This window comes from Anopheles aquasalis, chromosome 2, assembly GCF_943734665.1.
Source record: "Anopheles aquasalis chromosome 2, idAnoAquaMG_Q_19, whole genome shotgun sequence".
NCBI classification, from domain to species: Eukaryota; Metazoa; Arthropoda; class Insecta; order Diptera; family Culicidae; genus Anopheles; species Anopheles aquasalis.
This window is the reverse complement of record NC_064877.1, coordinates 7,225,001-7,241,813: the sequence shown is the minus strand read 5'-3', so window position 1 is coordinate 7,241,813 and position 16,813 is coordinate 7,225,001. Positions and strand designations below refer to the sequence as shown.

The window sequence follows — 16,813 nt, the reverse complement described above, 5'->3', positions numbered from 1 at the left end:
GGAAGCAAGAGATTTGTTGATACAACTGTGACATAAACAGCAATCACTTACGCAACGGTAGATGCTATGTCGGTAACATGCTTTTCGTGCCAAATTCTCTCTCGTCTCTCCTGAATAATGTTTTAAATTTATCATTTTTATTGTCTTTATTTAATAAACGCCTAGTAAAATTTTAGAGAAACAGGATTTATAAATGAAAATTAGGAAAATATTTCACTCGTTCATTTTGATTTGGTTTCTGCTACTATGTCCTCCATTATCATTGGGTATCAACATCAACGTTGCGCAACTCTCTACCAACGACCAACAGTCACGAATGAGAGCATGATGTAAGAGAGATTGTCATCATTTCAGTAATAGGCAACCAGCAACTTGTTCGTTTTTAAAAAAAGTAAAACTTTAAAACAAACCATGTTTCCCCACTCCCCCTTCTCTCTGCAGCCTTCCCCTTCTGCAATCCCCTTTGCAGGACTCGTTGAGACCCATGCAAGCTAACACGCTACCGGGACCGTGCGGCAAGTCAGCGTGGCAACATGGCAGAAGAATCGGAGTTAGTCTCGAGAGTGGTGGCGTTAAACGATCTTGGCCGGCACCTCGAAGCAGGTGATCGCTCGGCCACTCTTCGTCTGCAGCTCCCAGTGGATGGTCATGCTCGGAATCTTGGGATAAATCTCTAGCACATCGAAGCTACGCTTGTACACCACCGGTACGCCAGCCTTCAGCGGACAGCCGACCTGCGTTTCACCATCTTCCGCGTACAGATGCTGACAGGCGCTCGTACCATCGACACCGATGAACGGCAACGGTAGACCGACGATTTTGGCAAACACCGCCGTATTTAGACTCTTGACATCTTCCGCTGTTCGAGTGAGAGAGAGCAGTAGATTAATCAATGAGTATATCGGATGGCCGAAGCGGAAGTGATGCAGCACTTACAGGGTGTGAACTTCTGGTTAATGCTAACCGCGGTGCGTCGCTTCAGCTTGCACGGTCCCTTCTCGCAGTTACTGATCTCGATCACGTTCTCCTCGATCGGCACTAGGGCACGCGTGTCTGTTCGGCGGAGGACACGAGCAAAACACAAGAAACATCAGAAAGACTTCAACATGCGATCAAGCGACGAACCCCCGTAACTTACCACCGCACGATTCAACGACGGTAGCGTGTGCGTTCTCAGGCAGAAGGCTGCAGCAGACGACGACGAGCAGTACCAGGGTGGGGAATGCTTTCATGATTGCACAGTCGTTGCGTACCGTTGCTATCCGTGTCTTTGAAACCGTGGGACCGTGGCTGCGGAAAGCGGAAGAGAGGAGGTTAATTGTGAGATTCACTCCATGATGCGCTTGGTGATGGGAATTCACGGAAGCGACGCCGGAGTTCGCAGGTCAATCAAGGTAAAGGGGATGGAGGGCATGCAAAAGCGCATCGAGACGAACGGTATTTTCATCTGAACCAGGCGGAGGCGCTAACGATTGCGATGATGATAAGGCGAATAGCGTTCAGCGCCTCTCGCCGCTTTCAACATCCACATCCGTGAGCCACAAAACAGGTTCTGGTTCGAGATCGCGCTCCCGGCTCTCGGAGAGGGTAATTAGATGGAATCTCATTACGGCAAAACTCGTCCCTCGTGGCTATTGACGCACGGTATCAATTGGACGCGCGGTAGCTTCGAGCTCTCTAGCAGCCTGGACCCCCGGCGTATCTTTTGGCCTCTGCACGGTTTCCTTTTCACGCGACCTTGAGCTTCTCTTTAAACAAAAGCCAAGTGGCCTCCTCTTCCAAAAAAAACTGCACAAAAAGCGGTCATGTTTGGCTTCTGCTGCCCCAAAACAACCGGCTCCGTTTGCATACTCTGCACTCTGCTTGTTGCACAAATGCCCCCGGCCTCTCGCAATGGCAACTCATTGCCACTTCTTATGACATAACACAGGCGCACACACCGGGTATGTCGTGGCGGTGGGAGAAGCATTTACAAAGCTTCACACCTTGTCCCTCTCCTCCCGCTTCGATGACTTCGTCGTGCCTTCCTAGCGCAATCGATCGTCGAAGGTACTTCAAATCATGATGATATCGATGACTTCTCATCTCAAATAATGAGTCACTTACGTGTTCACCAAATTCACTTTCACGAAATGTACGTTTTACACGATCGGGACAGCGCAAGATTCCCTTGGTTTCTTTGCTCGATTGTGAGAAGCTCTCCGAATGACGATCCGCGATGCGATCTTCAGGACTCTTCTCCGGACCGATAGAACGTTCGACTGTGAATGGTGTGGTTGATGTGTGCTGGGCCGCTGTTTTTGCTGCGTCATTTATAGGTACTCTGGCACTGACCGCCAGACGGACGCACGCACACGGACATGCGGTGCCCTCCCGCTGAGAATGCGAACGCCGAACGCTTAGAAGCTCCGCTTGTCTTCGCAGCAGCCATTCTCGATAAGGCAGAACGATGGATTCGAGGAGGGAGGAACGGAAGAACGGAGTGAACGATCAGGCCACTCCACGGCTACCTCGACGCCCTGGATCGTACGTGAGTGGCAAGTTGATGTTTTTGGCGGGGGAGGTAACGCTTTGTCTCCGCTGCCAGGCCGAGGGTGGCGTTGAAGATCTCCGCCCTGCCGTGGCCCCGACATTGCCATGCACAGCCGCGACCGTGTGTAGGAAGCGATCGAGCATAACAGGAAGGATGCATGATTTATTCGTGCAGCGTAGATTAGGCACAGCATGGCGGCGGCGGACGCGCATGATGCATTTGTTGGCGCAGCTCAGCAGGCGGTCATCCCTACACAAAAGCGACGGTTGTTGGCCCCATTCGGCCATCTTGTAATCTCCCAAAAATAGCATCCCACGGGCTTTTACTTTTAAATCGTCAGTGTTGTTGCCTTCGCCTGCACGCTACATGGAATCGATGGTCTTGATGAAGAAAATAAAAATAACGAATGGATTTCACGCTTCGGGAACTTCAGGAGAGACACTTGAAGGAGAAGACTGCGAGCTTATTTTTGAAAAATGCTAATTCGGACTCGCTGATCACCCAAGATGGAAGATGGGGGCACACCGAGAGAGCGTGTGTTCCGCGCAAAAGAGTGGTCATCGTTTACGTTACGCACTGGTGATCACGATATGGGGCTGAAGAGCTCTACCCTGAACGACAAACAACTGCTTGTGGCCTTGTGCTCATCTTTTGTTGTTGTGTTTCTTCTTCCTCTGTTTACTATCTATGATGGTTTCCCGTTCGGGCTCACTCGCATGATGGCTTAATTGAGCTGAGTCACCACCAGTGGCAGCGAATCGAGAAGATCACACAAAAAAGGTCAAAAGAACTAAAAGAAAGTAAAGGCCAACGGCCCAGTGGACGCGAGAGGTTACCAATAAACAATAAACAATAAACTAAAGGTTAAACGCTGTTAAATTGCAACAAGTACGAATAGTTAAAGCTATCTACTGGCATAATGTAACTTGTAACAGCAAAATTGCTTTCGTGTAATGATCTCGTTTACGTCTCGCATTTAAGTCTTAAATGAGCGTTTCATACGCTGGCAGTACTACCAGCGGCCAGTCACTGCAACCTATCTACCCAGGAAGCTTGACCTTCCACGGTAGAAAGTAGTAAACGCAGGGTGGTTTTTTACTGCTAGGCAGCTGATTGCAACTAGAACGACGAACCCGTTGAGTTACTGCTCTGGTTGCACTTTTGTTGCAAATCGTACAGCACAACTAGACACACGCATGGCACGCCGCTGTTAACCGTTACGATCGACGATCGCATTTGTCGCATCGCGTCCCGTACACGGTGAATCAATTGATATTCAACTCTCGTCTCTCGTGTGTTCTTGAGCTGCTCCCCATATCACTTCCTAGGGCGTTGTGTTTACCTTAACTATCTGCCCTTCCTTTTGCGCAGACAACTGGCAAGGTGTGGCGTACCAGGTTAATGATGCGCCGTTGTGCGATCTTGGGAGAAATGGTGAACGAAACTTACTCTTTATTTTTCCGCAGCTCTGGCACACCAAAAGACGCGCTCGTCGACGTTGCACGATGGTTACTGACGGTGGCGTTTCGGGCTCGAAGCATCTAGACCAAAAGCTGGTGGTGGCCCTCCGTCTCGTGTCGTCTACTCGTCGCGCGACCTGCTCCGAGCCTTGCCTTGCCTTGCATGCTCGAGTGTACCAGCAATTACTACGGCTCATGGCGGGGTAGGCCGTTGACGGAGCAGGGCCAACCGGACCGGAGTTCCTTGTTTAGACAGCGTTTCGGGGCCGTCCGTTACTTGTGCTCTCGCTGGCTCGCGATCTCCACAGCAATCTCTCCGCCAGCGGTTCACACCTTGCGGACATTGGGACCAGATTATCAACACCCCTAGGCGCCGCTCAAGGCTAGCAAGCCTGTGAGCTGGTGTTGGTAGAGGTGCTAGTAAATGGTTAGACGACGGCACATCTTCTTCGATGCATTGATAAGCTGTGGCCGGTGAAGCAGTTCGGTAGTTTCAAGACATACTGCTGCTTCGATCCGAATGGTGATCTTTGGGAATCTCAACTTCCGATTCCGAAACTCGTCTGTATTGTGGGCTACAACAGGTTGACTCTCTGACCTTGTCCTTCGTTTTCGTCACACTTTCGTTTTTTTCTGCGATTTAAGGCGATTTATGAGGTACAATAGTGAGGCGAAGTGGATTGGAATGAATGCTGTAGCTCGCGGGATTCATTTGATCAAGCTCCATGTCACTGGGCCGCATGAGTCGATTGATTAGCATAACAAGGATGTTGATGGGTTTCGTGAAATTGCAAGCATATCATAATGCAGATTAGGTGACTGAGGAAAGACAGATCACCTTCGCTAGCGGTCAATCACCCTTGATCTTTCTCACTAGACTCTGGCTAATGCAGGCGATCTTGTTGATAATAAAAATCGCGCTCGCTCTCGTTTATTATACAAACACCGAACGGCCTTTGCGTTAGATTAGATTTTTGTTAGGTACTGGGTGCGGTTTGTTAATAAGATATCCTACCTTAATAAGCGAATGAAAACTGATAAAATGAAAATTAAAATTAATTTGTTGTTAGATTTTAACGGTTTTCTTAAATAATGGAATTTTAATGAGCAATTATTTCTTCCCAAAACTGATACTTTCAGGCAGCTAAAAATTACACGAAATAGCGCAATTAAGGAGTTGTGGCCTCTCGAACGCGCTTCTCTAAACACATGGTGCAAGCTGTCAAAATTTCAAAACAACATTTCTTGTTTTGGTTTCGCTGGGCGGATTTTTCTTTCGGTTCTCTGTGGTTTTTCGTGGTTTGAGAACGTAAAATGGATAGTTTTACGCCGAAAATCACCACGGAAACATGCAGATTCTGTTTGCGTGATGATGGATCTGTTTTGCGGCTCTTCGATTGCTTCGCTGCGACAGAAAATACTGAACTTCTGCAGACCATCGCTGGGTGTGAAGTAAGTTCTTTTCGGAGGCAGGAAGTTATCTTTGAATTAACGTCTCTGTTTCTTATCTTATGCAGATCACTCACGAGGAGACACACCAGAATATCTGCCTAAAGTGTGTGCAACAGATGAAACTGGCAATGGGCATAATTTCCGAGTTTCGCCGAGCAAACAAACTGTTTTGTAGTTTGTTAGAGTGAGTAATGCAAGTACTTATTGCTTCTCAAACTATGCTAGACCGTGTTTTGCCTTTCAGAAAGCTGGATTATACAAACCATTGTCAGAATGTACTGGAAGCCACACCGATGATAACGTTGGTGCTGGAATCAGCAACGGACATCGCAGAATTGGCCGTTGAACCGATTTGTGCCGAACCAGAGAAGGAAGAATATTTCCAAACAGAACAAGCCGACTGTGACGATTCGGATTACAATATACAATCATTGGAGAATGCCCCCCAGATTGAGCAAGGGTCGGAGGTCTCCCAAGATACGCCAAATGCCAAAGAAAAAGACCAAATGTGCTATATCTGCCATTCCTTCCGCGGTTCTCGAGTCGCAATTAGCAAACATTTGCGAAATACGCATGCCAGCGAAGGACCCTATCGTTGCAGCCAGTGCCTGTTCGTTTTAGCTGGTGTCCAAGAGTTGAATAATCACTTGTGCAGCCACGAAACTCCGTTCGGATGCTTGTTTTGCACAGAAATGTTCCAACAACTGGACGAGTACAACGAACACCAACGAGTATGCAACGGTTACAGCTGCTACGGTTGCCAGAACCAATTTCCAACCTTTGCACACCTGAAGAATCACACCGGATGCGTGTCATCGAAACTTCTGCGACTACGTGCGGTTAATCGTATGCTGAAGTATAGAAATGTCGCCACCTCGTTTCAGTGTGGAATATGCAGTGAAACGTTTTACCGCGATAATGTGCTCGCACGGCACCTAGAGAAAGAACATCCCACCGCATCGGTGCCGTTGCATCAATGTAATGTTTGTCACCTCAAGTTCACCACGATCAGTGACGCTAGGAAACATCGGATCTCACATAAAAACGATACTATTGCGCTGCAAACCAAAAACGAGCAGGAACAAGAATCTCCTAGAGAAGTGGACCTAGATAGTAAGAATGATTGCATTATCTGCTGGAGTAGCTTTAAATTTAATCGCGAGCTGTTGCAGCACCTGGAGATGGAGCACAAAGATGTACGCGTGAGGCTGCACCAGTGCACCAAGTGTGACCGGAAGTTTACGAGTGAGGCTAAGCTGCAGAAGCACGACTACAACACCCACCAGGGCCGACAGCCCAAGTTTGTGTGCACCTTCTGTGGCCGTGTGTTTAACAAGCGGATTGGGCTGCGTGATCACGAGAGCACACACTGTGGCAAGAAGAGATACAACTGTGAGAAATGCAAGCGGGAATTTAGCTACAAGAGCTCGTACGATCGCCATATGCAGGTGGTACATAGCGATGCAAAGAATTTCACCTGCGAGTATTGCCAGAAGAGCTTCAAGCGGAAACCCACGTTGAAGGTGCACCTTCGACTGCACACCGGCGAGAAACCGTACCAGTGCGAGTTCTGCGTTCGCCAGTTTGTCGATGCGTGCTCGTTTCACAAGCACAAGAAAAAGGAGCATGGGTTGTAATGCACCAGGTTCAAGTACATTGGAATTTCCCTTTGTAATTCGTTTGAAAGAGTACATTAAAGTCCAAAAATTTCAACAGAAAAGATAATCCAGAAAAATGTTTAAATTTTTTCAATTAACTGAAGCGCCCACTTGGTACCTTGGTACCACTTGATACCACTAGGTGCTTTGACAGCAGGTTTGACAAGTGGGCAAGGGGGAGGGAGGTTATGGCGGCCGTCGTTCCTCGGTTGATGGTTCTCGTTAGCGCGTTTTCCGTTTTTTTTTTAAAACAAGGTTTGTGGCGTGTTGTGCGGGCGTGAAAATCTGTACTCTCCACCGTCCTCTTCCTGTCCGGTGGGCTGGTGTGCCCTTGGTCAGTCCGAGCAGCAGAATTTTACCAACATAACTCCCCAAAAGCAATTTTAAGCGTGTACTCGAGGACGGAACGGAAACCAGCGCTCGTTTCGGGCCGCGCCTCGTTGAAAGGGTGTGTGGGTGCGTGTTTATTGGTGCCATCAGAAGAACCTTTCCTCGGAACCAAGTGAACCCAAAAAAGGGGGACGACATCGATCTAAGTAACCATCAGCAAAGTGCAAGTGTTCGCTCGTCTGCCACTAAGAAGGAGCCGGAGAGGTGAGAATAAAACCCGCGTTTCGAAGATTACGAACGCACAAAAGTAAGAATCCCTAGAGAATCCGACACCCGAAATCAGCTTTTACATACATACAAACACACAAACACAAGCTAGAGGAAGGTCGTGGGAGCAAGAGAGAAACATGGCCAGATCCTTAGAGGAAGAGGTAAGTGCATTTCGCTACTTAGTATCCTTGTAGTATCCCCTAGCCCTTATTCATCCGCAACAAACCATTCGCTAATCGTGAAAGAGATCCTGAAACGCGGACGCAGCACAGAGAAGCGGGGGCGGAGCGTGCAGGACGACAACGAGGACGAGGTGTCCCATCGCCATCGTTCGTGGTCATTGTGGTAAAGAGGAAAGTCTAGTTGACCTTCTAGATGGCCTACTAGAGGCGGACGGATTATGGGGTTCGTGATGTGAGGCAGCAACGACCCTTCTGCACACGAGACACGCACGCACACAGAGGCGAAAGCGCTGGCGATGGTGCAACATGACGACACGACCGACGGTGGCCTGCTCTGTGCGCCAGGCAGGCAGCAACGTTTTGGTGACGATCAAAACAGATTAGCTGGCTCTAAAGGCGCCACGCCGTCGTCCCATCAATCGATTATCAAAGTCCCAGCCCCCTTCGCGGTTGTCTAATGATCCAATCTGCGCGAATGGTAATCACTAGAGACACTCGCGCTCTGCCTCTCCATACCTCGCCTCGCGCGCGCGGCTAACGCCCATGGTTGGCACGCACCGTCGCGGCTGCACACGAGGCCGGTGGCCAACGCCCCTTCCCCCCGCCCATGCTGCTGTTTGTGTGTGTGCGTGTGTCGGGTCGCGCATACCAAAACAATTAGCGCCACAGCGACGGAAAAAAAGGGTTTAAGAACACGGCCGGTGCAGCAGCACATTTGTCGCAGCATGCTGCGTCTGCCTCTGATGGGTTTTTAATGGACCACACCTCGTTTCGGGGTGCGCCAAACGCGTGCTACAAGCGTGTTCTAATTTGTTACTGCATTGTGGTGCATCCATTTGTGCGAACGTATAATAATTCTTTGCTTTTCCCTTTTTCGGTCCCACTTTCACACTGGCACTGGGCTTTTAGCAAAAAGAACGGCTCCTGTGCGGCCTACTGCGAGGCCGGTTTGTTTTGGTTTTCACCCAACTGTCACCGTTGCCATGGCGCTAGGAGGGTCTTGGATGTGGTCCCACCCTCACCCTTTGGCGGCATGCACCGTACGTAGTACCCCCGTAGTACTTCAATTTTCGCACTGCAACGCGGTTGAGGTAGGCCCAACGTTTGTATGGCAGACCCATTACACCGATATGTTATCAGTCGGAGGGCGGCGGCACACATCTGGGCCATTTGGGTCAACCGCGGCGACAAACGCATCCTGCTCAACTTTGAGAGCACCTGTCGAGATAAGAAAGAGCGCCGGAGTCCGCGGAGTTGGCCGAAATGTTTCTTCCACTTCTAGCCGCTGGAAGAATTTACGACACGCATCGCATAATGTAAACTCGGTAACAGCCGGATTTCGCTATTTATATCCGCCGCCATCCGAATGGCACGGATTTTCCTTGCTCGGCCAAACGATATCACTTATCTTTAGCTTCGCGTAATCGTGCCGCGGTGTGACTCATCCGCTCGATGTGGGAAATTTCCAGAAGTAACCGGTTCGCGTCTTCGCTAACCAGCTTGGCGCTTGTCGTGGAGCTGCTCGTTGGTAAACATCCACGAAACCGGCCCACCGGCTTCTTCTTTGCTGCGCCAGCAAGAATGATGACGACGGCGACGGCGACGAGTGGGAAGAGGAACAAATGGTGCGATAATTCACCTTCGGCATCGATGTAGCGCCGGTCGGTGTAGACAGAGAGAGGGAGAGAGGTGTCACATGCCTCCCCCCGTGCGTATGGTGCGGTTGATTACGTTACAGCACCACCCTCACTACCCCTTATGTGTTGTATCGGTTTCGCTTCACTCGCTTCCCCCTTCGCCGCTACATTATCTCGCTTCAATGTTCAATGACCGTTTCAATGCCATATTAAAGGAGCAAAATGAAATGAAACAAAAAAAAATAATCAAAAAACAACATGGATAAGACCCTGTCCTCCACGTCCCCAGTCTTTCTTTTCCCTTGCAAGAATGGCCATTTTGTGCGAGCTGTTCAATGTCACTCGCGGATTCTCTGACACAGCTGCTGGTGTGAATGCAGTCGGTGCAGTTTTTTTTTATGTGCCGAATGTTCGAATGTTTCAGCCGAAAGACACCAACCCCACCCTTCCATCCGCCAGCGTCTCCACCAGGCTCATCATGTTCACCTTCCCTTGAACATCGCACGACGGTTCGGTTTGACATTGACCGTGGGTCAGCAGCCAGCAAGCGATCGAACGATGGAGGTGGTGGTGATGGATTGAACTGACGGAGAAATCCGCGTTCTTCGGCGCTCGAGATCCTGCTCTTCTGCTTCATGGCAAAAGTTGAAAAAGTGGAGGCACCCATTGTGGCCACGCAATGGCAACTCGTTGTCCTTTATTGTTCCGTCTGCGTCCGTCGGTTTTTGTAGCACGTGACTCGCGACTGACCAAAGATGGAAGATGATGATCTGTGCGCGTGCTACTCACCGACCGAGACACCGGGATGATGAGGTTCTTTGTCAAGCACGCTGTCGAAGTTTATGAATATTCATCACGTGTACTTCCCTAGCCTGATACCGTGAGGTATCTGCTCCCTGATGAGATCCCGTGCGGTCGCAGTGCTGATCACGTGTCTCTGGAATGGACTGATGGGGAATTTCCCTTTGAGAACGTTTACAATGGTGCTGCTGCTGTTGTTTTGTAATAAAAATTGGGGATTTTCCATCTTCGCAGCCCAGTGGAAGATCAAGTTGATAAACACCAGCGAGAAAGAGACGCTGGATGCAAAGGGGGAAACGCTGGTTGGCAAAACAAACGTAAAACAGTGACAGACAACGACGACGACGACGACGAGCGAGAGGGATACATGGAAGAAGGAGAAACCAACCCGATCACAGCGATCGTGGAGAACCCCCCGAACTCCTCGAGACGTTTGCGATAACTTAAAACAGGTTCGGCTGCCTGACTGCCTGACTGCAACCGCTGCTGGAGCTCATCTCGAGCGATCACAGTGTGAGAGAGAGAGAGAGAGGAAGAGAGAGAGAGAGGGAGAGAGAGAGAGAGCGCGAGCTCGCTCGCTCGCTCGTTTGCATGGAACTGGCCGCGGGCCGCCGAACTCGGTGTTTACCTGTTGAGGCTGGTTTGCCTGTGGTGTAGGAGGAGCAAGAAGAAGGGTGTGCTTGTTGGTTCATCGCGGGGACGCCGGTGATGAAACCGGTATTTTACCTAGCAACACCGGACATCCTTCGCATCATCGTCGCATCGTTGGGTGCCGCGCACACACAGCTCCTCGCAGATGTTATGATTGTCATATCTTTCCGAGTGTGTGCGCGGTGTCATCGCCACTACGCAGACTTTCGCAAAACATCTAACACATATGGGAAAGGGGTTGGGTGTTGTCGCCGCCGCCGCCTGGCGCATGATTGTCGCGTCAATGTTCATTCATGTCCATCACTGTGCGAGCGGTGCGCCTTGCATTGGTAATGGTGTCCGTGGTACTGCTACTGCTGGTGCCGGTTTTTGCTAAAAATAAAGATAAATACGAGAGACGACGCCCTGACGCGGGGGGGATTTTGTGTGATCGCAATTGGATTTGTCTAGCCTAGCGAGCCTTGCAAAGGCCCACAAAAAAAACCATACGACCGATCGTGTCTAATGTCTATCAGGAGACCATTATAATCCAACCGGAACTAAGAACCTGCAAAGAGCCGTGTTTGGGACGCGCTAATCGCGAATTTTCTCCCCAGTATTCGCAGCTAGCATACACCCAATCAGCACAGTGTACCACTGTAGAGATCTGTCTCTGTGTCTTGCGATTAGCTTATCGGCGACAGTGTCCGGCCATGGGTGACCGTGGCGGCCAAGAACCACCCCATCTACCAGCCTATATAGTGACTTGGACAATGTTCGAATACAAACGAATACAGAGCGAGCGAGAGCGTACGCGCAAGATTTGAGGCGGAACGTATTTAGGTCAATTTAGGCGGTCGCGACGGATCGCTCAAGGTCCATCACGTGTAGAGCGTGCGTTCGTGCGTGCGTTCGTGCGAGAGAGCGAATGCGCTACTGTCGGTTGCGCAAGTTCGCCTAGCAGACAACAGAGGGCAGCAGTGGTCGTGAGCTTAAAGAATTTTTGAGAATTTTTACTTTTTAGCATTTAATTTTTGTTAACAGAAAATGTGTAAAATATTTTAATGTATTGCTATTATGTGAAATGTTTAAAGAGTTTAATTTATTTAATTCGGTTCGAAAAGATCACAGATCAGGGAATGTATTTTCTATCAAAGTTTGATGTCTTTCAATGTACTAAGAGTTTGATCTAATTGATTACCACAAACACTGTTCATCGCACATTTCCTCCATTTTCGCGCTCGAGTGCACTCCGCCGTGTCCACTCTATTGTTCAATGCCACCCAAACACATACTCTTGCACACGGTGCACCGGCAACCGGCGATACAATTAACGTTTGTTGCGTTCGCTCCTCGCTGCAAGTGCATCCTGCGTGAAGTGGTGGCACTTGAGCCAAGCGCACTGCCATTGACGATCGTTCCGGAGCATCCGGAAAAAGAGAACCACCGACCGGGAGCGGGTGGAGGGATGGTACGCTATGAAAGGGTTACTTGTGAATTGACAATCGAGAATACGACGAACAATTCGACAAAACATGGACGTCCATGTTCCCGCTGTATTCCCACCCCCCCCGGAAAGTGCCACTCCACGCTCCACTAAAACACGAGATTTCTCGTCCATGTGTGCGTGCTTGCCAGTTGGTACAGCACTCTTCCGCCGTACATGATCTCGCAATTATCAGCGCAAATATTAGTCAGCTCTGTCCCTTTGGCCATGCGCGCGCGGTACAACACTATCACCGTATGTTGGGAAAGGCGCAGGAAAGGAAACCGGACCGGTGGGGAGGGTTCAGCACCGCAACAAATGCTGTACTGATACAGCATATCGGTATTCATCACTGAAGCCAATATGATGCTTTCTTGCACGCACACGGACTCACGATCAGCATTCGCAGCGGAGTTTCACGTGTTTCACTTGTTGTGAAATGTCCTCACGTGCCACCAGCACCCACCTCCACCAACACCACCTCTCTGTGGCGATGCCTGATGAGCAACAACGACGATGGCGGCGTGCTCTGAATGGAGGATTCACGATCAGCCGGCGTACCACCGTTTATCACCTTTCGGCTTTAGCGCTTCCATTGCGCGTTCTCGTACGCTCTCCGCTGTTGCTAGGCCGCTGTGCCGGGGCCACAAAATCAACCAAACACTGTCGTGTTGTCGCGTTTTCGGGGTGCTCCGGAACAGAGCGTTCATCGATGGTCGCGTGAGACTCATCGGCCCGGCGTTCTGTTCCGTCTGTCTGTAGACGAGGAGCGCCGTTTGGCCGGACTGCGACCGCGAAAAGTGGTGCAAATGATGACGATCGGAAACGGTGATCCTTCTTCTCGCGTTACCATTTCTTGTGTCGAAATGTCACCCGCCATTGGTAATCGCAGATGCGTCACAAGCTGTCGATGACGTTGGTCCCCTGGTGGTGTTATCGTGTAATGCGACAGCTCGAATGCAGTATTTTCGGCCAGCAGCGCGTCATGAGAGTGTGGTGCGCCAGCGCGCGCGCGCGATGATGGATCATGAAGGGCGCGCGCCATTTTGGATGAATTCTAAAAATAGGAACCACTAGAGCAGTGTCTTTCTAGAATCGCGCCCCGTATATTAGTGCGCTTCTAGAACCGCGCACCTTGGACACCGCCAGGTGTGACGGTGCTGATGTCACTTCCTTTAACTGTTGGAAGTAGCATTTTCCATTTTCATCGCCACCACACTTCTTAGCGTCTCTGAGCGGTTCGTGGTGAGTTTTCACAGCGATGGCAATTAGTTGTTGGCAACAACCGCAGCAGCAGAAGAGGGACTGCTTCATGACGTGACGCTTGGTCGCGTGATGGAGACGCGCGTAGTTATTGTTGTCGTCGTCGTCGTCGGTCATCGTGCGATGCATTAGGCGATTAACACCAGGAATATTGCTTCACAGAGGGGGAATGAGTGAGAGAGAGGTAGTAAATAACATCGCAAAATTGGCCAATCTCTAATCCAGATAGAGAGAAACATGTGTAACCTTGGCTTTAATCCATCCACCGCTTCCGATTATCAAGACACGCAGGTCGAAGCTAACAAAACCTGAGGCTCGTGGCGCCTTACCGTGTTCCAGTCAACTGATAAGGTCTTTACACTGTGCCATTGCTAGAAGTAGCAGTCAACGTAGCGCGCTACAACCAGTACCTGGCCTCATGGCATGACAATACGCTGCATGGAAATGATTCATCAATTTGTTTTCTTGTTCCAGTGTGTGGTTGTTCTAAAAAATCAAAAACACCTTCCCCTCTCTTACAACATCCTTTTCCTGGCGACACCTCGCAGAGGATGATGGCTGCAGCATGATTGATCGATTAGGAACCGATACCAGGGGCGGCCAAGAGATTGGCTTTGAAAGAGGGAACGAGAGAGGGAGGGGGGGGGGGCACTATGCAAACCAAGGGCGAACGGGTTTTTTCCACTGATTGTCACCTAGAAGCAAAAAAGGAAAGCTTGTCCATCGTGTCCTGTCGTGCTGGTGCTCTCCTTCCGGGATAAGCACTCGGTGTCCGTGTTGCTCGGATTCCCCTTGCCATTCCGCTGTTCCGCAGTCTGCATCCCTCCTCCGCCGTCCCTCGAGGCCTGATAATGTGCGTTATGGCTCCCGATAGTATCGATAAGAAGACAACATTTTTGTTGCTGTTTGACATTTGTTCCACTGCAGGGCGTCAATCATCGTTATCATCATTACCACCGGTCTCCGCTTCGTTTCAACCGGTGCGAGTCAGTTATGCCACTGCTCTGACTGAGCATGTACCTTAAAATAAGCAAAACTGAAGCGAAAAAAAAAAGTAAAATAAGAAGATATCAGAACCATTAACCTTCGATAAACGCTTCGATAAAAGCTTTCCAGCAGGTTGTTCCGCAACCTGCTTGTTGCTGCTTCCGTGAAGGCGCGTCCCCCCGGGCGGCAGCGCATCCTCTTCACATCTTCCTCCCTCCGTTTTCGGTGGCTGGCGGTGGAAAAAGGTGTAGATGTCTATCGGGGTAGCCTTATGTAACCAGCGCGCATCGTTTGTGCCTTGGACGTGTTCCCCCCACCGAGTACGGAGCGAAAAGCTTTCGCTGGAAAATCGATCCGGCACAGCGTGTTCTTGTGTGTGCGCGCGCGTCCGTGCTCGTATCCACAGATCCGGTACGGGGTCGGATGTTCTTTTTCAGAATTCCAGGATGTCTCACTATTTTTGTCACGATTTGATCACCTTTTGCGGCGGTGTCGCCGAATGTCGATGGCTATTTCGAGAAAGAATTCCTGATCGATGGAAATAAAATATACCGTGGTTTATAGTGCAATACCATATTTTCATGTAGAAGTAGAATGGTGATAGTAGAAAGTGTGAGATTATTTTAAAAATCTCTCATTTTATTTTAGTATAGTATTTCATTTTTGAGTCAATTGATGAAAGTGGAAAAGTAGTAAGACCGTTCCTGAGGGCATTGAGGGTGATTATTGGCTTGGAAAACGATGAACAGTGTTTCTATTTCACCACACGTCCTGTACGTCCTATGGTCTTCCTCACAGATCATTAATATCTTCATTCCTTATCCCATCATCGACCATTCTTTAATTGTCACCGGATATGGCCTGATATCATCGAACAATGGCCTCACTCCCGCACTCGCAGTCCCCGTGTTATGTAACCGGTGTAATTGTTTGCCATTACATCATGCATGCGAGATTGCTTTTCGATTTTCCGGTAATTGCTACTCCTTTTAACCACAGACCATACCTCCTGAAGTGAAGCAACCCTAATAATACCGTACCGAACGACCGTATTTTTCTCCTAAAAATCGTTAATTTTTCATCAAATACAGCACACACCCTCTGGGGCGGTGAGACGCGATGGTGATCGATCGATGGTATCTTCCACCCAGCTCCTGCTCTCTGTGGTGCGCGGTTGTTAGTTACATGCAGCCTTTCCGCTCAGGTCCAGGAGTCGCCATCCGGCGATGCAGTGCAGCCCCGCGGTGGCTGATATAAAGGGTGGTGGGGTTGGCACGTGGGCGGTCTGGGAAAACAACCCACTCGTGGTGTAGGGAGGAAGGGGGGGGGGGGGTGGGGGAAGGGTATTCCTGCCGGCAGACAACCTGTCTCCACCGTATGGCGTCGTCGCCGTGGTCGTCTGCTGTCGCCACGCAAACGCACACATATACGCCTGACACATGCCATGGGCGAGGACCCGAGATCGACGTTTTGTATTCTGTCTACGAGGCACAACCAGCCGTGTTGGATCGCCAACCGCGTCGTTTGCATGTTATGCTGTGGTCTGCTCAATGATTATCCTGCCCTCTTCGAAGGGGGATCGGTATTGGTGGTTTGATTGTGGATTGATCCATGCTGCGTGATGGTGAAGTACGGGAAACACGCGTCTACATCTCTTCGACAAACACCAGCAGCAGCAGCAGCAGCAGCAGCCACCCTTGGTGCGCGAGGCCATTGCGATCGCGTGCACTGCATCCATTTCGATTAGCTTTGGCCCGTTTTGTTTCTTGGCCACAGCACTGCAACTCTTTTCTAATCCCACCCCGGGCTCGCTTATCTTGCCGTACATCAAGTGTTTACTCGAGGGATTCGTATCAAGCGAGGGGGTGCTGGGGGGCGGGGGTTTCACGTTATCACGTTTACTACCTCACCTCGCCAGGCACTGTCACCATTCGCGCGTGGTTCACTTCTAGCGCTGGTGGTCGCGCCCGAAATCGATTTGTCCGCATTGGCGTAACACTAGCACGGCGTGAGCCGGCATGTGCGTTGGTGCAACTGGTTAACAAGGGTTTCTTTCTTTGAGTTTTTTTTGTCTTTCTTCCCGTTTGTTGCTGCTGCTGTTGTTGCAAAAAGGAATTCCCACCA

General features: G+C 50.0%; 3 protein-coding genes across 8 annotated transcripts in view; 2 read left to right on the top strand and 1 right to left on the bottom strand.

Moving 5' to 3' along the window:
• Positions 1-360: 360 nt before the first annotated feature.
• On the bottom strand, positions 361-4,136 carry LOC126571028 (NPC intracellular cholesterol transporter 2 homolog a). 2 transcript variants are annotated; one of them, XM_050229241.1, is made up of 4 exons: positions 3,983-4,136; positions 1,139-1,290; positions 937-1,053; positions 361-859 (listed from the first exon to the last, which is right to left on the bottom strand). In XM_050229241.1, exons 1-4 carry the CDS (start codon positions 4,072-4,074, stop codon positions 573-575), a joined length of 648 nt encoding a protein of 215 aa, XP_050085198.1. In that variant the 5' UTR covers positions 4,075-4,136; the 3' UTR covers positions 361-572. The 2 variants fall into 2 exon arrangements, with proteins under 2 accessions (XP_050085198.1, XP_050085200.1); XM_050229243.1 differs by lacking the exon at positions 3,983-4,136 and adding an exon at positions 2,107-2,294 and having other exon boundaries at positions 363-859.
• A 1,126-nt stretch (positions 4,137-5,262) lies between these two features.
• On the top strand, positions 5,263-7,138 carry LOC126571012 (zinc finger protein 436-like). Its single transcript, XM_050229220.1, has 3 exons — positions 5,263-5,445; positions 5,511-5,629; positions 5,690-7,138. The coding sequence occupies exons 1-3, from the start codon at positions 5,308-5,310 to the stop codon at positions 7,080-7,082; spliced, it is 1,650 nt and encodes a 549-aa protein (XP_050085177.1). The 5' UTR covers positions 5,263-5,307; the 3' UTR covers positions 7,083-7,138.
• Positions 7,139-7,364: 226 nt separating this feature from the next.
• Positions 7,365-16,813, top strand: part of LOC126571008 (sodium/potassium-transporting ATPase subunit alpha) — a 62,206-nt gene continuing 52,757 nt past the window's right edge. For 2 of the 5 annotated variants that reach the window (XM_050229205.1, XM_050229206.1), the window contains exon 1: positions 7,709-7,864. In XM_050229205.1, coding sequence (XP_050085162.1) covers positions 7,841-7,864 — 24 coding nt within the window. In that variant the 5' untranslated portion in view covers positions 7,709-7,840. The other 3 variants (XM_050229203.1, XM_050229204.1, XM_050229209.1) reach the window with 2 other exon arrangements.